We start from the raw sequence: 17,388 nt of genomic DNA, 5'->3' as shown, positions 1-17,388 counted from the left end.
TTAGGTGTGCATTGCATTATATACATTCTATGCTCATCGCACAGGACCCTCAGGATGACACTGTGTCGGAACTAAACGTGCGTAGTAGCGCCAGTGGTTGTTCCATCCTTGAGGAGTAAAAAGTCGCTCGCAGGAATCATATTATTGGAATCGCGAGCTCCAGTAACCAGAGAAGTCGATGTACTAATAAACCTCGCATCGTTCCATGTGCCACCAATATTCCAAGAATTTGCACTCTGAGAACCACCAGATTTAAGAGTATACGTGGCGGCGTTGTTGCTCGCCAAGTTGTTGGTAAGTTTGCTTGGGGAGTTGGCGAAAGAAAATCCTGTGCCGCCGTTCTTCCAGGAGGTATTGTGGTCGAGAGTGAGGGTGCCGTAGTTACCGTTGTCTGTGAATCCGTGTTTGGCGTTAGAGAAGGCGTAGCAGTTGCGGATTATGTGGTTGGCTGGGACGTCTGGATCTCCGCCACCGAGTTTGAAGCCATTGCCGTCTCCTTCGAATGGAGAGAATCCCCATCTGTTGACACCGTTGCCCCAGGCGATGGTGTTCTCAATGAGAATGGGGGTTTCGAACATCCTAGCGGGTATTACAGTTAGCGCTAGTTCCTTTGGAATAATAGTTCCGGGTGGATCGGGTGGGTGGTGACTTACCAGAGGTCCATGCCATCATCGACGTTGTTCCAAAGTCTAGCGCCACGAACAACATTGCCTGCGCCGCGACCTTGTTTGATAGCAAGACCATCGGCAGATTCGCCGTTCTTCCTAGGATCGCGGTTTCCATAACTGTCCAAGTTGATAACATTGCAGTATGCAACCTCTCCTTCAAGCTGGAAACCAGATTCGTAATTATCTCTGGTAATGAGATCCAAGAAGTCGTTGTAAGAGGCATCACGGTTGTACATTCCGTATGGTCCGTTGATTAACTCAAGTTTCTTAAAAGTCCAATAGTTAGCGTTCTGGACGTGGAAGATACCGCGATCAGAGTTGGCGAGACTGGCGTTCAACTCTGCGGGTGTGCCGGTCATATTATCTCCGTCAATTATAACCTTTTCGCCGGGGTAGGCGGAAATAGTATAACGCTGGGAGGCTGTTCCACTTTTTGCGATTTGAATATTCTTCGATGGCTTGTACGTGCCGCCACGGATATAGATAGTACATCCAGGAGTTGCGGTGTCGACGGCCTTTTGGATACCAGCAAAAGGGGAGTTTATACTGCCGTTGTTGGAGTCCGAGCCACTTGTGGACACATAGATCACACACCCTGTAGCAACCGGCGAGGCGGAAGTTGTGGTCGTACGGGTCGTTGTGGTGAGAGTCGTTCTAGAACTCGTTGTGGTCGTCCGGCTGGTTGTGGCAGCTGTTGTGGCAGCAGTAGTCGCCGCCCTCGTTGTTGTAGTGGAGGTTGCGACAGTTCCTTGGAGGCATTGAGAGTACCATTCATTGCTGTAGACACATGTCCATCCGTCTACACAAACAGTCGGACCGGTGTAACCAGACCTGAGCTTTGTTAACGTCTCTGAAATCCTAATCGCTAGAGACCATTTGTTAATACATACCCACCGCATTGTGCGTATGGTTGCGCTTGGGCGTTGGCGCCCTTGAGGAAAAGAGCTAGGACGGCACCCGCCGCGATGATCTTTCGATAGCTTTCCATTTCTGTTTTATATTTGGGGTTGGCGTTGATATCGATATCCTGGACCTCAGGTATCGCAACTGCAAAGACGCCCACATATTTATATCACTCCCCTCCAATATATCGATATATTGCTACCCCTTCCAATAGATCGAGGGTCCGTGGAGTCTATCTTGGCCGAGGAATTGAGCCATGGTATAAAGTCGATTCCATGAAAAGTTCCACCAATAGCACGGACACTCCTGAGAAAATATAGACAAAGACGGAGAATTAAAGTTTCCAGATTTCGACTATACCATGGTAAAGTTTTCTGGGACAGACGGGATTTTAATGGAAATTTTGTGGGTGTTGGAAGGTTAATGGTACCTTGCGGGACGAGGTTCCGTTGGACCATGTTTGTGAAACTGGTGGAAGTTGAAGCGAAACAGGGGTTTTAACAGACGACTGGGTATGAGACCACACACGACCGTGTTTTGACGGGCCGACAGCAGGCTGGGCATTCCCGTAAATCAATAGTAAGGTCCGAGACCCCTCCGCTGGCTTCGGGCTAGAGCTCTGCAGTTCAGTCGACTCTAGATTGAGGGCGCAGGCGCGGAAATTTAAAAACCCGAGAGGCCCTCGACACCTTGGTCATGATTGTTCATGATCGGCCATTTTTGATATTATATCGATGGCGCCTGAATTGAGGGCGGTCGCGTACTCGTTCCTTAGATTCAATTGTTAGTAATAAATTTAGAGGATTGCGCAACTGTCAATGTCAGGCATCGGGCTTGCCTCACAATACGTATGTCAACCTGATATTACACCAATAGCGAAGAAGTCTATTGCCAATGAACCTATCGTGACTCCAAGCTAACGATCGGAAAAAGATCGATGAATTGAAAGGAGGTCGGTTCTTTTCACAGTCGTAGTCGTCGGCATTGTTTGCCTGCTTTGCATTTTGACCCACCGATGCGCGTGGGTATGCGCCAAGCTGTGGCCCAAATTACTCTCAAGGTCCTGCGTCACCAATAAGGCGTTCGAACCGCTGTGGTATTACTTAGCATGATATCGAATGCGAAATTCTTAGCTGAGCGCGAAATGATATGTATGATACCAAGATATGATATCAGAAAATACTGGCTGTGGGTGTTGTTCGCATTCGTTCGCGCATCCGTTTTCGTCGAAGTTCTTGGAACCGTGCGATTATCCGGTGGGCGAGGTGCAGGCTGGGATCACTAATCTCCAACAGTTGCAGCGACGAGCCGCACCATATATATGCACTACAACACTTTCTGTGAACGACTAAAGTGTATTGGTAAATTCTGCTTGCCAATAACTATTAGCCTCAATTAGGGCGTGAGATCCGGGGTGAATCGATAAAGCCAAGAAATTTTATAATAATATTGTTCGCTCTGTGTTACAGGTTATTAAGCTAGCGAGAGATGACATTATCGCTCAACGCAATGGTATAAATCTTTTCGCAATCATAGTGCAGGTTCCTATACAGTCCGCAAGCATATCAAACTTAGATTTTGCAGGATTATCGATGAATCGTGGTGGGGTGTGGCGGCTATTTCTGCCTTTTGTAGGTCTATAGAGCCATATTCTGTCACTTCTGTATAGCTTAGTATTGATATCTGTTCGCGGCCCAGGCTTCGGATTTACGGATTTACGGAAAAGATGGAAAGTTTTGTCGATATCGATATTACCTGAATTCTTTAATTGGGTTGATCGCAGGCTCAGCCATCCTTCGAAGGCCCGGTCTGCGTATAAACGTATCTGCAAGCCGATTTGCGAGCTTATATTAACACGTTCGCGGTATTCCTTAGAATGGATAAAGTGGCTTCAACTGCGAAGGTATGAATATTCGCAACGTTGGCAGTTCTCTTCTATTTTTGTAATTTTCAACATAGATTTTATTTCGTCTGGGGTAAAGTTTTACGAACAGTGGGAGGAGACCGTCTTAACATTTACATTTAAAAGATATAAAAAGTCAGGATGTTCTCGATACTAGTTCTACATCATCATTGGTGTCCCCAACGTCAAACATTTAATCAATTGTTTAACAATCGATTAGTCGTTGCGCTTTGACTTCAGTCACTTAAAGTTAATCCATATTTCAATATACACCATGGTTGTCCTCTCCTCTCTCATTGCTGCTCTCCCTCTCTCGTTAGGAGCTATTGGGTCTCCCGTCGATACCACCGACTCGAAACGCGCTCTCGCCAAGAGGGACGCTACCGAAGTAATCTACCTTACCGCCATATCCCTCCCACCGCCTAGTGTTCCATACTGGCTCGGTGCTCTAGCTTATTACCCTACTTCCGCTCTCGGAATATCAGGCGCCGAACCTAGGAACAGCGACGAAGCTATCGGCCCCGCCGGCGGAACGAGCATCTGGCGAACATGGCCAACCCCCTGTAGCGGGAATACGCACTACGAAGTCTTTTTCCCTTCGGGTGTGACCTTTCAGTTTGACCTTAATTTTGGGGCTAATGACGCGGCTGTCGGGGCGGTTGTTGGAGGTGGGTGGAATGGGTTTAATGCGTTCACTTGTAGGAGGGATGATGGGAGGTTGTTATATACCGTTGGGACAACCCCGGTGTCGGACGTCCTGGCTTTGATTAATTGTACGAGGGTCTAGCTAAGAGCGGTTTGGGGATTATGGATGTGCATGCTTGATTTAGATGGATAGGTACATGTAAATGTCTACAGTATTATAATCAAGTAGAATGAATCAGGCCATGAAATTTTGATCTATGCGATCTCGAGGCTTTGAAGTCACTGTGCCATGATTCAGATCTTTGTAGGAACTCTTTTGCGGCCACGACCCTTGGGCTTTGCTAGTCGTCCGGAGCAATGGGCGAGGGTTTCGGACAAAAGAGCCTGTTTGTCTCCTCCTTTTTCAATGATTACAGTGTTATCCCCGTGAATACGGCGGCCTGGGACTGCACTAACACCGGATATATTTGGAACATTGAAAACGAGGAAGCGTGCTAGATGCATATTATCATATCAGCATTCGATCTATCTTATATCATTGGGCTCACAAGTTTCAGATGAATATGATCTCGAAACTGTATCGACGCCAAAGATACGAATTCATAAATAGGCAGATATGAAAATGCCCTTGGCTTTAAGCTTACGGTATCCCTTAATGCTATAATTTGCACGAAACCTCCTGCCAAGGTCCGATTCCTTATCCACTCGGAAAAACTCTATGTGTTTATGACTGTCATGTAGGGACTGCTCTTCGAAGAATGGGGCGATGGCGTCGCAATAACCGCATTCTGTCCAGAACAGGAAGACGGCTGTGGGTTTTCCAAGTGTGAGTTTTGCTTGGAAGGCTTCGAATCTGATATATGCCCAGAAATATGATTAGTTATATGTATAACTTTTTTTATGAAATACGAAGGTAGGGGTTTTAAATCCGCGAGATCATGCATATGAAGCCTCGATCGGAGATGCCTATGGAGTCTTATGGGGCTGACTCCCGGCTTTTTGGGGTTTGGTTCAGGCCTCCGATTGTTGCCTGACGAATACAACCTATCGTTCGGTCCGGCGCGGAATATACCCACATACGTTTCAACTTCGTCGGTTTCCATTGGCATCGTGGCGAATAAAAAAAATTTAAAAATGGTTTCCGACTCTTGGAGGTGGCTATGTCTTTAATCTACCCGGAGATTTTATGGAATCTCCGGAGGTATGAGAGATGATGAGGGGTTAGAGATGCGAGACCACCGAGACGCGACAATGCCTGGATATCGGCTTTCAGCCTGGAGGCCTTAACCCCGCCCTCGAAGCTCCTTTGGGATGGAAGGATCGAGCGTTTGTCCTCTGCAACACACCGTGTTGAGAGAAGGTGGTATTTTATGTGTTACAACACATGTCTTTCCCACGCAACGCAGATCCAACCGAATCAAGCAATGCCAAGCGGCGCCGCCGAGCAGGGATCTCTGGAATATAAAAGCTTGTCAAACAGCGGGAAATCATGACGTCAGGACCATCTGCAGTACAGTGCAACCTTCCGTTAGGTTCCGTTCCATCGCTTTATATTTCATCCCAGTGGTTTCCTGGTTTGTAGCTTCAACTATTTCATTACCCTCCTTTGCTCTCTTTTTTTTTGCGAGCTTCTTGGGATCATAGTTATATTCTTGGGGACTAACGTAATCGCACTTGCGGTTGGTGTATGGATAGAGTACTGTTAAACCGACATTGAGCCGACTGATATCACATAATTATAACCCGACAGGGCTTGCAAAGGCTATCAGGTTTCTTTTCCACCGCGTATCGGTGGCATTCTTCGCACTAACTTGTACTAAAGGCACTCCCAAAAACTTGACCGGTTAAGGAATTTGCGCCGCTGGTGGGCGATTGGAATCGCTTGGCTTTTGCTTGAGAGCGAACATTTCCGCCACGTGGGGACGACCTTCGCTTCAACCGAAAGAAAAAAAGAAGGCCGTCAACTAGATCCCGTATTCTTCAGATCGGAAGAATTAGGAGTGCCGAACACGACTTGCCAAAGGAAAAAGTATCCCAGGCAGTTTTCTTATCTCATTGGTTATCATGACGTCTAGATCTAATAGTCCTCTTGGTCCACCAACCAACATCAACCCGAAGAGCTTGCCTGCATTGCAGAAATATCCCTTTGGCAAGATCGAGCCTAATTCACCCAAGTATTTCTTGTCATGCATGCTCGGTGGCATTATCGCTTGTGGCCCGACCCACACTTTCGCCACACCCCTTGACCTCGTCAAAACGAGACGACAGGTTGATTCGAAGCTCTACAAGTCAAATGTTCAAGGGTGGAAACTGATATATGCAAAGGAAGGGGTGAGAGGGGTTTTCACCGGTTGGTCTCCGACTCTTGTCGGGTACTCCTTCCAAGGATTTGGGAAATATGGGTTCTATGAGATCTTCAAGCACATCTACGGGGATAATCTTTTCCCTGGAATGAATCGGACCGTCGTTTATCTTGGCGCTTCTGCGTCTGCTGAATTCATCGCTGATATCTTGCTATGCCCATTTGAGGCGTTGAAGGTCAGGATGCAAACCACTATCCCACCATATGCAAAAAATCTGCGACAGGCGTGGGCAAAGACTACTGCTGAAGGTGGGATGGCAAAACTCTATGCTGGAATTGTTCCATTGTGGGGACGGCAAATCCCCTATACGATGTGCAAGTTCGCTACTTTTGAAGAGACTGTCAACCTGATTTACAAGAAAGGTTTGAGTGGTAAGAAAGAAGATTATGGCAAGCTCGCCCAGACCGGAGTCAGCTTTTTGGGTGGATACATTGCTGGCGTTGCATGTGCCGTAGTGTCGCATCCAGCCGATGTCATGGTCTCCAAGTTGAACTCGGAAAGGAAAGGTAAGCACAATCGTTGTTCCCCGGATTTCGACTTTTTGTTTTCCCGGAAAATTATTTCCTTTCTTCTTCTTTCTTTTTTTCTGAGACAAAAAGATTTGAAGTTGCTAATATTTTGGGTCATAGCTTCCGAATCCGCAGCCAGGGCGATGACCCGAATTTATGGCAACATCGGATTTGGCGGCCTCTGGAACGGGTTACCAGTGAGGATCGTTATGATTGGGACCTTAACGGCATTCCAGTGGTTGACCTACGATTCATTCAAAGTGTACCTGGGTTTACCAACAACGGGAGGTCATTGAATCAGTCGAACGAAAGGGTAGAGAATAGGCCACGGGGTCTCGGCCGTTGGAAATGACGATGAACACGTGTTATAGGCGTGGGGATTGAATTGGAATTGAAGAATTAACTATCAAAGCTTTTGATGTTTGCTCCTTTTTTTGAGTTTTTCTTTCCTTTTTCGAGTTTTTCTTTCCTTTTTGAGTTTTCTTTCCTTAATTATCAGTGATGTATTCCTTTAAATCCTTGGGAGCAAGCGTCCAGTGGTGTTTTTAGTCATTGAGGTAGAAGTCTTCGCTAATTCGGCGGCGCCAAGAAGGTGGGAAATGGAAATCTCCACAGCCAATAAGCATTTGTGACAGACGCACGATGCTGGACTTAGAGAGGCGAGTTCAGCGTGAGGAGCTTTTCCACATAATGCAGTCGCTGGCGAGGCGCAGAATTGTCTGAGAACAGAGACGAAATGAACCGAGTGTGCTGGTTAGGCTGCTGCCAAAAGCGGCTTGCCTAAGACATCTTTAAAAACAGACTTTTACGAATAATTCGGTGGACCGTCAGAAAAGTCCGACAACGCTCGAAGGGACCTTGCTAGCCTGGGAACCAAGCACCGAATCAAAGAGAGTCTTTCGCGCACGCGAGCGATCACAGATAACGGGAGCCTGACAGACTAGGCAGGTGGCCGCGTGGGGAGGGGGCCGAGAAACCCAAGCAAAGTCAAGCAAATTCAAGCCAGACGAAGCAAAATTGCCATTATGAACAAGCATCGAATCTGACTTGGCTGCATCATGGTGGACCAGGAGTCAAAAGAGCCATATCAGCAGCAAGCTAGTGTCTGAGCCAGCAGAGAATTTTCCTGAAGGAGGGACACAGGGATGGAATAACGCCATGGAATTGCCTGCGACACCACTCAAGCGAACGACGAGGACGTTTCATTTCCGCACGTGTGTTGACGTTGGATTTTGATTGGATCGCTTAGCCAACCCCCACATCCCGTCAGGCAGCTACCCGATCGCGCCAAGGAAGCGCCAAGCACATCGTACAGACATCCGCCAAGACTGTGGTAACCACCAATGGAGCAGCCCGCCGATGCGTTGCCCTCAGAGGTCTTCTCGCTCTGAACAATGCATGTTCTTGTTCTAGTCCCTGAGGTTTCAGCCGCCCAATAGGTAACGACTTGTTCGCTACAGTTATGCTTTTGCATAGCCCAATAAATGATATCCCGCATATGCTAATTGACATACATGTAGGTTTTTATATTTTATGTTTTCTTTTGCTTTCACATGTGGACTCGTGCATCTGCATACGGAGCAGGAAGAAGGGGCTACCTGCTCCTACCCGGCTGGGTCCTCTTTGTCCTTTCCGAGCACCGGCTGCCTCGACCTGCTCCCTGGTCTTATGTTCCTGGTTGAGGTTGTGTGCCAATACATACGACCGCACCCTTGGTATCGATTTATCTTACACCCTCTGAAGATATATAAGAAGAAGAGGTCGGGCTCATCCTGTATCGCTTTCTTCTCTCCAGAGCAAAGTGGTCTTCTCGAAGAACGATTCAATATCATCTAGAAACTTGCACATTGGAAGCACATTCCAATATCATTTCAAGATGCTCGACCAATTTACATACATCTTTGTTATCGGCACATTCTTTGCCTTCCTCGACGCCTTCAACAACGGTGCCAGTAAGTACTTTGATTCTCAATGCATTTTTCTTAGGTTTCTTGGTATTTCAGTTACTTACTCGATATTGAATGATAGACGATGTCGCCAACGCTTGGGCCACCTCTGTTTCTTCCCGTTCGGTAACATACCGACAGGCTATGGTTCTCGGTACTGTTTTCGAAATAGTCGGTGCTATCGCTGTCGGCGCTAGAACTGCAGATACTATCAAGAACGGCATTATTCCAAACTCTGCTTTCCGTGGCGATGCCGGTGTTCAGATGCTTGCCTTCACTTGCGCTCTTGCTGGTGCTTCCACCTGGGTCATGTGGTGTACCAGACACTCTGCTCACGTCTCTTCTACCTACTCTCTTATCTCCGCCGTTGCTGGTGTCGGTGTCGCCACTGTTGGTGCCTCCCAAGTCCAGTGGGGGTGGAACAACGGAAAGGGTCTCGGTGCCATCTTCGCTGGTCTCTTCATGGCTCCATCTATCGCTGCTACCTTCGGTGCTACCATCTTCATGCTCATCAAGGTCATCGTCCATCTCCGAAAGAACCCATCTCTATGGGCTGTCTGGTCTGCTCCCATGTTCTTCTTGATTTCCGGTACCATCTGCACGCTTTCCGTCGTCTACAAGGGTTCCCCAAAGCTTGGTCTCAACAAGAAGCCAGCATGGTATATCGCCTCCGTCACCCTCGGAACCGGTTTCGGTCTCTGCTTCCTCTCCGCTATCTTCTTCGTCCCATACCTCCACGCCAAGATCATCAAGAAGGATTATACCCTCAAGCCATGGATGGTCATCTACGGTCCTCTCTTGTTCAGCCGCCCAGCTCCACCCGATGCTGAAGTCGCCAAGGTTCCAGACTATGCCGTCGTCCAACACCACGAGCTCGATGAAACCCCGGAGGCCAGCGCTCAAGGCTCCGTCAACGAATCCAACACCGAAGTCAACGAGAAAAACCTCGTCAAGAACGAAGTCAAGCAACTCACCTACAAAGAGCTCGTCGAACAGGCCGAAGAGCGAATGAACTCCAGACTCAGGAAGAAGCGCGGTCCTCTCGGCTGGGCCATGCGAACTCTCCACGAAAACCCAATGGGCGACGGAAAGATCTACGAACTTGCCAACATGAAGATTGCCCTCAAGCGTCTCCCCGCCATGCTTGTTGCCGGTGCCCTCTACGGTGTTAACTACGATATCCACGCTGCCCAGACCGGTGTTGAAGGTACTCCAGATGGTGCCCGTATGAAGCGCGTCTACGACAATGCCACCAAGTACCCCAACGAGACCGAACACACTTTCTCCTTCATCCAGGTTATCACTGCCTGCACTGCCTCCTTCGCTCACGGTGCTAACGATATCGGTAACGCTGTCGGCCCATGGGCTGTTATCTACGCTGCCTGGACTACCGGCGACGCTCAAGCTGCTAAGGCTCCAGTCCCGATCTGGCAAATTGCTGTAATCGCCATTGTTCTCTGCTTGGGTCTCGCCCTCTACGGATACAACATCATGAGAGGTAAGTTTATCACAGCCACTAAAATCCTACAATTTGAACATACACTAACATTCTCAATCAATAGTCATGGGCAACAAGATTACCTACCACTCTCCATCCCGAGGCTGCTCCATGGAAATGGGTGCCGCTATCACCGTCCTCCTCTTCTCTCAATACTCTCTTCCGGTCTCCACCTCCATGTGCATCACTGGTGCCACCGTCGGTGTCGGTCTCTGCAACGGTACCCTCAAGGCTGTTAACTTCCAGCGAGTCTCCCTCCTCGTGATCTCCTGGATTGCTACCATCCCAGTTGCTGGTACCCTTGCCGGTGTCATCATGGGCATTGTTCTTAACGCTCCTCACTTCGCCTCTTAAATGACTGGCTGAGGTGTCTTTTGTTTTTGGCATTGGTTTTATTGATTTTTATGGTTTTAACTCCTGTTGATGCTCACGGGTCTGCTAGACCGAGCGGTGATTTAATTGTCTTTTTGCATATATAAACTCCTAGTATATAATTACTTCTGCATCTAACGAATCGATGTCATGGTCAGCTAAAAATGATCTTTGACAACATTTCCATCCCGCACAACTCTCTTCTCCTTCTCAACCGTAAACTTTTTAAGAAATAAGCTAGTGTTGCCGCTAACTAAAGGTCCCAATTCTGCTTGGTTCTCCCCAAGGAAATGGCCCCGAGTGGGTATCCTTAGCGTTTGCCCCTCCCAATCGCCGGAACCGGCCGCATATTTAACCCGAAGACGGCAAGTTGTCGTGTGAGACAGTTGTAGATGGGGCCTAAGAGTACATAGACCAAGATAAACCCAAGATGAAACCAAGATCCAGTTCCAAAAAACCTAAGATCTGATTTCCAAGATTCGTATCCACGGGGTCATTTGGCTTGTTTGTGCTTCGCTTTTTTCTTCGAAAGTTTTTTTTGGGGAGGTGCGGCAGATAAACGGTGCTTGGGGGTTTTTCTCGCATTCCGAATTTGGAGAAAACGTGCACGTTTGGAGGGATTTGGTTGGAAGGTAAGCTTTTCTTGTGCGACGTTTATAAATATAAAGTGCCGGATGATTTCATTTAGTCATGTAAATTTATCATTAGGTGATATTGTTATTTTTCAACGTTAAAGCGCTCTTTTCTTCAAGCATCTTAGCTTCCTGCTTGATTAGTTGGAACGGATAATTGTGGGACCAATGATAGAGCGGGTAAAGTTGTGTCGGACGACACCCCCAAAAATCTTTCAGTTTTGGAGTTTGTCATGCAGCCCTTTTTGGAAGAAAGCCGAGAATTTCGACCAAGAGATATTTCTTGGAATCGGAACACATGTTATCTGGAGCTCGTTTGATGGAACAAACCGAAGAAAAAGCTGTCGGGAGAGGAGTTTGAGGTCTTGGATTGAAGTTGGTGAGCGCATGAGCGCACCCGATTTTGGTGTTTTGGAGTGCGGGGTTGCACGTTGCGGGTCTTTTGTTGATAATACGTAGTATTTTAACCTGTGAAAGGCGTCTTGGAGTTTGCTTGGGACCTTTTCTTGTCATCGTGGGGTCGCGATAACGAAACACAATGCTCGAAGGGGGCTGAGCATGAGCTCGGTGGAGCTTTATGGTTTTCTTACGATACTGCTTTGGCCGGAACGGTCGCATGGAAGGTGCCGTCTCGTCCTTTACTTACTTACTTTAGCATCTAGCTTACTGCGATATGACGCAAAGGGGATCTCACTTGAATGGGGTTGTATGGGTGTCGTGTGTAACGGCCTAAGGGTCATTTGAGCGTATATGCTTGATTATAGGGCATTTTGAAGGAGGGGATAAGATGACACTACGTCGGCATAGAAGGGATATTCTCTGAGTAAATTTTTGTAATTGCCGGAAGCTTAACTTTTAGAAGTCATTCTTGTGGAATGATGTGTCGTGCAGGTTTCCGCTTTTTTTTTTTTTTTTGTTTCACTAGGATTAGATTTCGAGGATTTAGTTTACTCAATCGGCAGGCTGGTTCGACTGAACTCCTGTGTGCATTGGCCATGACCTTGTCTGAAAGATACAAGAAAATTATATCGATCGGGTTTGGTCGGGTATGGAAAAATCTAAAGTAGCGTGCTAGAAAATGTTTAATTTATCTTGGCGAGGGAAAAGAGTTATCAGATGCCGAGGGTATTGACTCATGGTTAAATTAGAAAATTATGGCTTGCCCGTCCAAACGGTGGCGAGGAATCCTTCAATGCCATCGAAGGTGTAGTCTGGGAAGATCTGGTTCCATTCATTGGAGATATCCCATGCCCCCTTTGTACTGCTCATTAGAATACCGATTGATACCGCTTTGAGCATGGCAGAGGCCTGGTCGTTGGCGACTGCATGGTGGACTGCCTCGAGACCCCATGAAGTGTTGAGATTTCCGGCTTCGAGGTCTTCGATGTCCACGTAATCGACACTGAAGTTGCGACCTGTCCGTGGAGTCGTTAGTGTTTATTGTTATTTCGTGGAGGGCGTTTTATGAAAGTGTAGAATTACCTCGTACCCTCCGACCGATCTCGAGGAGCTCTGAGAATGTGACTTTGTTACCCATGATTCCTCCGGTTGTAGGCCACTTTCCTTGGTAATCAACGGCTTTGGCGACGATAGTAGCGAGATCTTTGACGGCGGTGAAGGTCATGACGGCATCTTCGTGGCCGTTGACAACGATTGCACGGCCGTTTTGGAAGTCGAAGACGGTTTGGAGAGGGTCGACATGTTTGGATGTTTTATGCGGAAAGGCGAGGTAGTCGAGGAGGAGCCCTGGTTGGAATAGGGTATACTCCAGGACCTATATTGGTATAGGTGTCTGAGCGATATGCTGAGGTAGAAATCGGGGTTGTGCAGATATTACCTGTTCCTTTTTGTTCACTTCTTCTAGGTATTCCCTAACCCTTTCCTTGCCATACCACCACGGCATATTGACGGTACCTTTGCTGCAGATATAGTTATTTCGTGCCTGTATACATGACTACATGGTAGATATGCTTCGACTTACCTTCCATATTCACTCGGCGCAAACCGTTTTACACCAGCGGCAATAGCTGCGTCAATGAGCTTCTTTTGGGATATTTGATCAGGATCTGAAAGAGTTTGAATGAATGATAAGAGAGTATGGGTGTCGTGAAGGGCGTTGGCTAAGTCTTCTTTATTGCTGTAGTCTACGGTTTTCCAGGATATCTCTAGCGGGGGTGGGGTTGGTGTTGGGGGGCCCTGTTAAGATTTTGGCTCAGAGTATGTTCGGAGGCGGGAGAATAGTGGGAATTACCTTTCTACTGAGTATTGTGATATGGTGCTTTTTTGAATCTAGAAGAGCGTCGATGATTTCTTGAGAAACCTCTAGATATGAAGAGTCGGTTAGTGGCAGGTAGATATGCATGTGAAGGAAGTGAGATGGATTAACGTACGGCCGGAACCGCCGGCTATAGTTACGTTCACCATTTTATAGATCTTGTGGGGATATTGGTTACGTTTATATTGGGGAATGTGAATTATGGAGATTTGAAGTGCACTGGGGTTATGAAGATGGTTGGCTCGGTGAAGGATGGGGTGAGAACCAGTCTTATATATACTTCTAATGCTTGCTATACCAATCTCTCAGCTTACTCAAACTACGTTTTAATTAAACCCATGAGACCGAGATAATCATATGAGACACATCGCGGGTTCTTGATGTTCGCTGGGAAGTCCGCGGTCGAGTAGTCAACACCTCGGACTTGTGATACTATTGAATTGGGAAATTTCTGTGGCTTGGCGCAACACCTTGTGAAAGTTGTGGTATTTTACAGGTCGCAATTATTCCGCCGCGGCGGAACAGTTCATCCTTGAAAGCATACCATAGCCGCGCGCATTCGACGGAATGCCCTCGATTAGAGCTTTCAACAACAACCCAAAACCCTCCCAAGTCCCCTATATGATGGAGACGAGGTTGAATACTCCAAAAAGACGAAAGGTGCGAAAGGGTACGCAAAGCTGCTGGGAATGTAAACGGCGCAAGATTCGATGCACTTTTGCAACACCTCGGAATTCTATTTGTGATGGCTGTAAGAGTCGTCGAACGAAATGCATTGGTCAGGAGTATGAAGATGAAACGGCGCAAGAGAATGCAGTGGCTGATCAGCCTAGCTGTGGATCTCCCGTTGGCGGATTGACTCGGCAGGGCAACGACAGGGTAAGTGTATTTATCACCTATTGGGCTAGAATTTCCACTGACGATCAGGAAGCGCAATCCGACGAAGGCTAAATGCAACGTCGGGCCAAAACGTAATATATCTGCCTCAACCGCAGTTGCGCCAAGCTCGGATCTTGGGAACTCCGATTTTGAAGGCATATCCCGCGCCTTAATTTTAGAGTGGCCGAATCAATCTGACCTCGATCTGATACTCAGTGTTCCAGTTGGAATATCGGCATTACTTCATGGTTTGATTTGTCGACCCTACGAGGAATTATTCGCTGCCGATGTACCTTCGGCGCGGGATGTGTTGCAGCCACCTCCGGAGGGCATGCATCCAGTTCTTGCGGCAAGGAAGTTGTTATTATTAGCTACTTTCTTGCAAAGTGTTCCAACGTCCGCCGCTAGTACGCTTGCTGGTACGAGCTTAGGTTATCGAAGTATCATGTCGCGTGTGTTCAATGCTGCTACGAGGCTTGTAACAACGAATGATGAGCTCACCACTACGCTGGAAGGGATCGAGTGTGTGATGATAGAGAGCATGTATTTGAATAATGCTGGTAATCTCCGTCGTGCTTGGCTTGCGAACCGGAGGGCTATGGGTATAGCACAGATGATGGGACTTCATGTTAATGCGACATCAAGGCCGATTGTTGTGCTGGAGAGAGAGACTCAAGATCGTATCGGCCCGCAATACATGTGGTTTCGGTTAGTTGTTTCTGATCGCTATTTGTCGCTGATGCTTGGACTTCCGCAGGGTACTATCGAAAGCTCTTTCGCTGAGCCAAAGATACTCGATGGCTGTACGCCCCTGGAGCGGATGGAGCGGATGGAATCAGTTGCCGCGAGTCTTATCCTCCATCGCAAGTATAAAGAGCGGATTGACCCTATTTCAAGTCAGAAGATCGATACAATGCTACGAGACGCGGCGGCATTGATGCCCCCGCAGTGGTGGCTAGTGGACACAAAATTGACAAGTATTGCTGGGGATAGTGCTAAGGCACTCGAGGAATCTGTACGCCTGACGACCCAATTCGCACATTACCACCTTTTGGCCCAACTTCACCTCCCATACATACTCCTTCCGTCCTTGCAGGAGCTCAATTACGACTACAACAAAATGATTGCTGCAAATTCAAGTCGTGAGGTTTTAATGCGATTTGTGGCGTATCGTAGCTCCAATTCCACTCCTGCTTACTGCAGAGGCATTGACTTTATATCTTTCATTGCGAGTACAACTCTTTGTCTTGCGCATATGCAGGCGATGCGTCCACAGGGTATTGCTAGCACATGCACTACTTTCCAATCTCTTCAGCATCAGAGATTAAGCGACCGTGGATTGCTCGAACGTACCCTTGAGATTATGGAAACCATGGCCCTCGAGAATGATGACGTTGTTGCGAGAAAGATCTCAAGCATTCTTAGACCACTTTTGGCTATTGAGAGTAATTCTTTGAAAGGGGGGTGTTATCATATCAGCGTCTCCGCAGAAGCTTATTTGAGGGAGCCTCAGTCGATGGGTGATGCTGATGAGGGTGTTAGTGGGGTTCGTATACAGATACCGTATTTTGGGACGATTAAGATTGAGCATCGTCCTGCCTTGTCGGAACAGGCGGGTTCGGGTTCGCGGATAGCAACTACCATCGATCGTAATTTAGTTGTTCTTGGTGAACCGGCGTCTATGGTTGATTGTATCACAAGTGGTGATGGGTACCAGGAAGCTCAACGACGTGACTACGAGTATACTATAGGACAGTCGGTTAATACCGACTGGCAAACGCTGGCATCATTTTCTGAGTCAACAGGCCCGATAAATCCGAATGGGGGATTGGTAAATTCTGGCACCACTGGCTCAAAAAATAAAGACCTTCCGGCTCCTAGCCTGGCGGTGGATTTAGACGATTGGGTGTTGCAGGGTGTAGATATGGCATTGTTTAGTAGCCTTACTGCGGGGGATATTTTTGATTTCACCTCACATTTAGGTTGACGCTAAGTAACAGACGTCTTGGTTCATTGCAATATTGCTTGATCTAGATGTTACATTAAATGCTACGTACTAATGACAGCCGGTAGCTATAAATTGAAATAGTGATCGCTATATACGTAACATACATCCTTAGAAACGATAAAGTTCGCAACTAGGAATTGAATGGTTTCATGATAGTATCGTTAAGAACCAGAAATCATACCTTCAATGTAATTTGGTATAACATCAATTCTATTCATAAACTTATTGTAACTTTACTGCGTCTGAGGATACGTCGCCTACACCCACTCAAGCAACGTATCCAGGACATACGCCCCCTCCTTATATGTTGATTTTTCAAAATAAAAAATCCCACCAGCCATCCCATTCTGCCGATATAAAACAATTAGTCAAGATAATGGAGGGCCAAGCCGCGGGACTACCGCAACCGGTGATAGATAAAGAGTGCATGAAACAGGTCGGGAAGGATGATGTCCTGATTGGAGCTTATCTCGGGTCGATGAAGGAGGCGTTGAGGCCTGGGTGTAAAGGTGCCGCGTGGGAATTTTGGTTATTTGCCTCGGACTGGGGGTTCAAGCTTGAGGATTTGGATTCAAGCCGATTGACAATATGGAATGGAGGTGTTGATGTCAATGTTCCGATTGGAATGCCCGACAAAGCTTCGAAGCTGTTACCAAATGCTGCGTACCAACGGATGGAATTTGAGGGCCATGTCAGCCTCATCATGCGGCATACAGGGGATGTTCTGTCTAATCTTATCAGCAGGTTTTAGATATTTGGACTTCTTTAGCTTTATAATTACAAGCGA

General features: G+C 47.3%; 8 protein-coding genes across 8 annotated transcripts; 5 read left to right on the top strand and 3 right to left on the bottom strand.

Moving 5' to 3' along the window:
• Positions 1-71: 71 nt before the first annotated feature.
• On the bottom strand, positions 72-1,656 carry DFL_000019 (uncharacterized protein; the record flags this gene model as incomplete). The annotated part of the gene is made up of 3 exons (XM_067630597.1): positions 72-579; positions 654-1,499; positions 1,559-1,656. The coding sequence occupies 3 exons, from the start codon at positions 1,654-1,656 to the stop codon at positions 72-74; spliced, it is 1,452 nt and encodes a 483-aa protein (XP_067494539.1).
• A 2,092-nt stretch (positions 1,657-3,748) lies between these two features.
• On the top strand, positions 3,749-4,261 carry DFL_000018 (uncharacterized protein; the record flags this gene model as incomplete). The annotated part of the gene is made up of 1 exon (XM_067630478.1): positions 3,749-4,261. One exon carries the CDS (start codon positions 3,749-3,751, stop codon positions 4,259-4,261), a length of 513 nt encoding a protein of 170 aa, XP_067494538.1.
• A 152-nt stretch (positions 4,262-4,413) lies between these two features.
• On the bottom strand, positions 4,414-5,228 carry DFL_000017 (uncharacterized protein; the record flags this gene model as incomplete). Its single annotated transcript, XM_067630357.1, has 3 exons — positions 4,414-4,613; positions 4,764-4,972; positions 5,200-5,228. 3 exons carry the CDS (start codon positions 5,226-5,228, stop codon positions 4,414-4,416), a joined length of 438 nt encoding a protein of 145 aa, XP_067494537.1.
• A 380-nt stretch (positions 5,229-5,608) lies between these two features.
• DFL_000016 (uncharacterized protein) lies at positions 5,609-7,287 on the top strand (the record flags this gene model as incomplete). Its single annotated transcript, XM_067630241.1, has 5 exons — positions 5,609-5,693; positions 5,870-5,888; positions 5,942-6,148; positions 6,204-6,988; positions 7,112-7,287. The coding sequence occupies 5 exons, from the start codon at positions 5,609-5,611 to the stop codon at positions 7,285-7,287; spliced, it is 1,272 nt and encodes a 423-aa protein (XP_067494536.1).
• Positions 7,288-8,867: 1,580 nt separating this feature from the next.
• On the top strand, positions 8,868-10,789 carry DFL_000015 (uncharacterized protein; the record flags this gene model as incomplete). Its single annotated transcript, XM_067630126.1, has 3 exons — positions 8,868-8,943; positions 9,020-10,435; positions 10,500-10,789. 3 exons carry the CDS (start codon positions 8,868-8,870, stop codon positions 10,787-10,789), a joined length of 1,782 nt encoding a protein of 593 aa, XP_067494535.1.
• A 1,802-nt stretch (positions 10,790-12,591) lies between these two features.
• DFL_000014 (uncharacterized protein) lies at positions 12,592-13,863 on the bottom strand (the record flags this gene model as incomplete). The annotated part of the gene is made up of 6 exons (XM_067630014.1): positions 12,592-12,854; positions 12,922-13,213; positions 13,277-13,358; positions 13,421-13,635; positions 13,691-13,761; positions 13,830-13,863. 6 exons carry the CDS (start codon positions 13,861-13,863, stop codon positions 12,592-12,594), a joined length of 957 nt encoding a protein of 318 aa, XP_067494534.1.
• Positions 13,864-15,038: 1,175 nt separating this feature from the next.
• On the top strand, positions 15,039-16,580 carry DFL_000013 (uncharacterized protein; the record flags this gene model as incomplete). The annotated part of the gene is made up of 1 exon (XM_067629896.1): positions 15,039-16,580. The coding sequence occupies one exon, from the start codon at positions 15,039-15,041 to the stop codon at positions 16,578-16,580; it is 1,542 nt and encodes a 513-aa protein (XP_067494533.1).
• Positions 16,581-16,977: 397 nt separating this feature from the next.
• DFL_000012 (uncharacterized protein) lies at positions 16,978-17,352 on the top strand (the record flags this gene model as incomplete). The annotated part of the gene is made up of 1 exon (XM_067629782.1): positions 16,978-17,352. One exon carries the CDS (start codon positions 16,978-16,980, stop codon positions 17,350-17,352), a length of 375 nt encoding a protein of 124 aa, XP_067494532.1.
• Positions 17,353-17,388: the final 36 nt, after the last annotated feature.

The sequence above is a fragment of the Arthrobotrys flagrans genome (assembly GCF_004000055.1).
Source record: "Arthrobotrys flagrans strain CBS H-5679 chromosome Unknown unitig_15, whole genome shotgun sequence".
Lineage (NCBI taxonomy): Eukaryota > Fungi > Ascomycota > Orbiliomycetes > Orbiliales > Orbiliaceae > Arthrobotrys > Arthrobotrys flagrans.
Note: the sequence above shows the minus strand (reverse complement) of the source record. Positions and strands in the feature narration are given on the sequence as shown.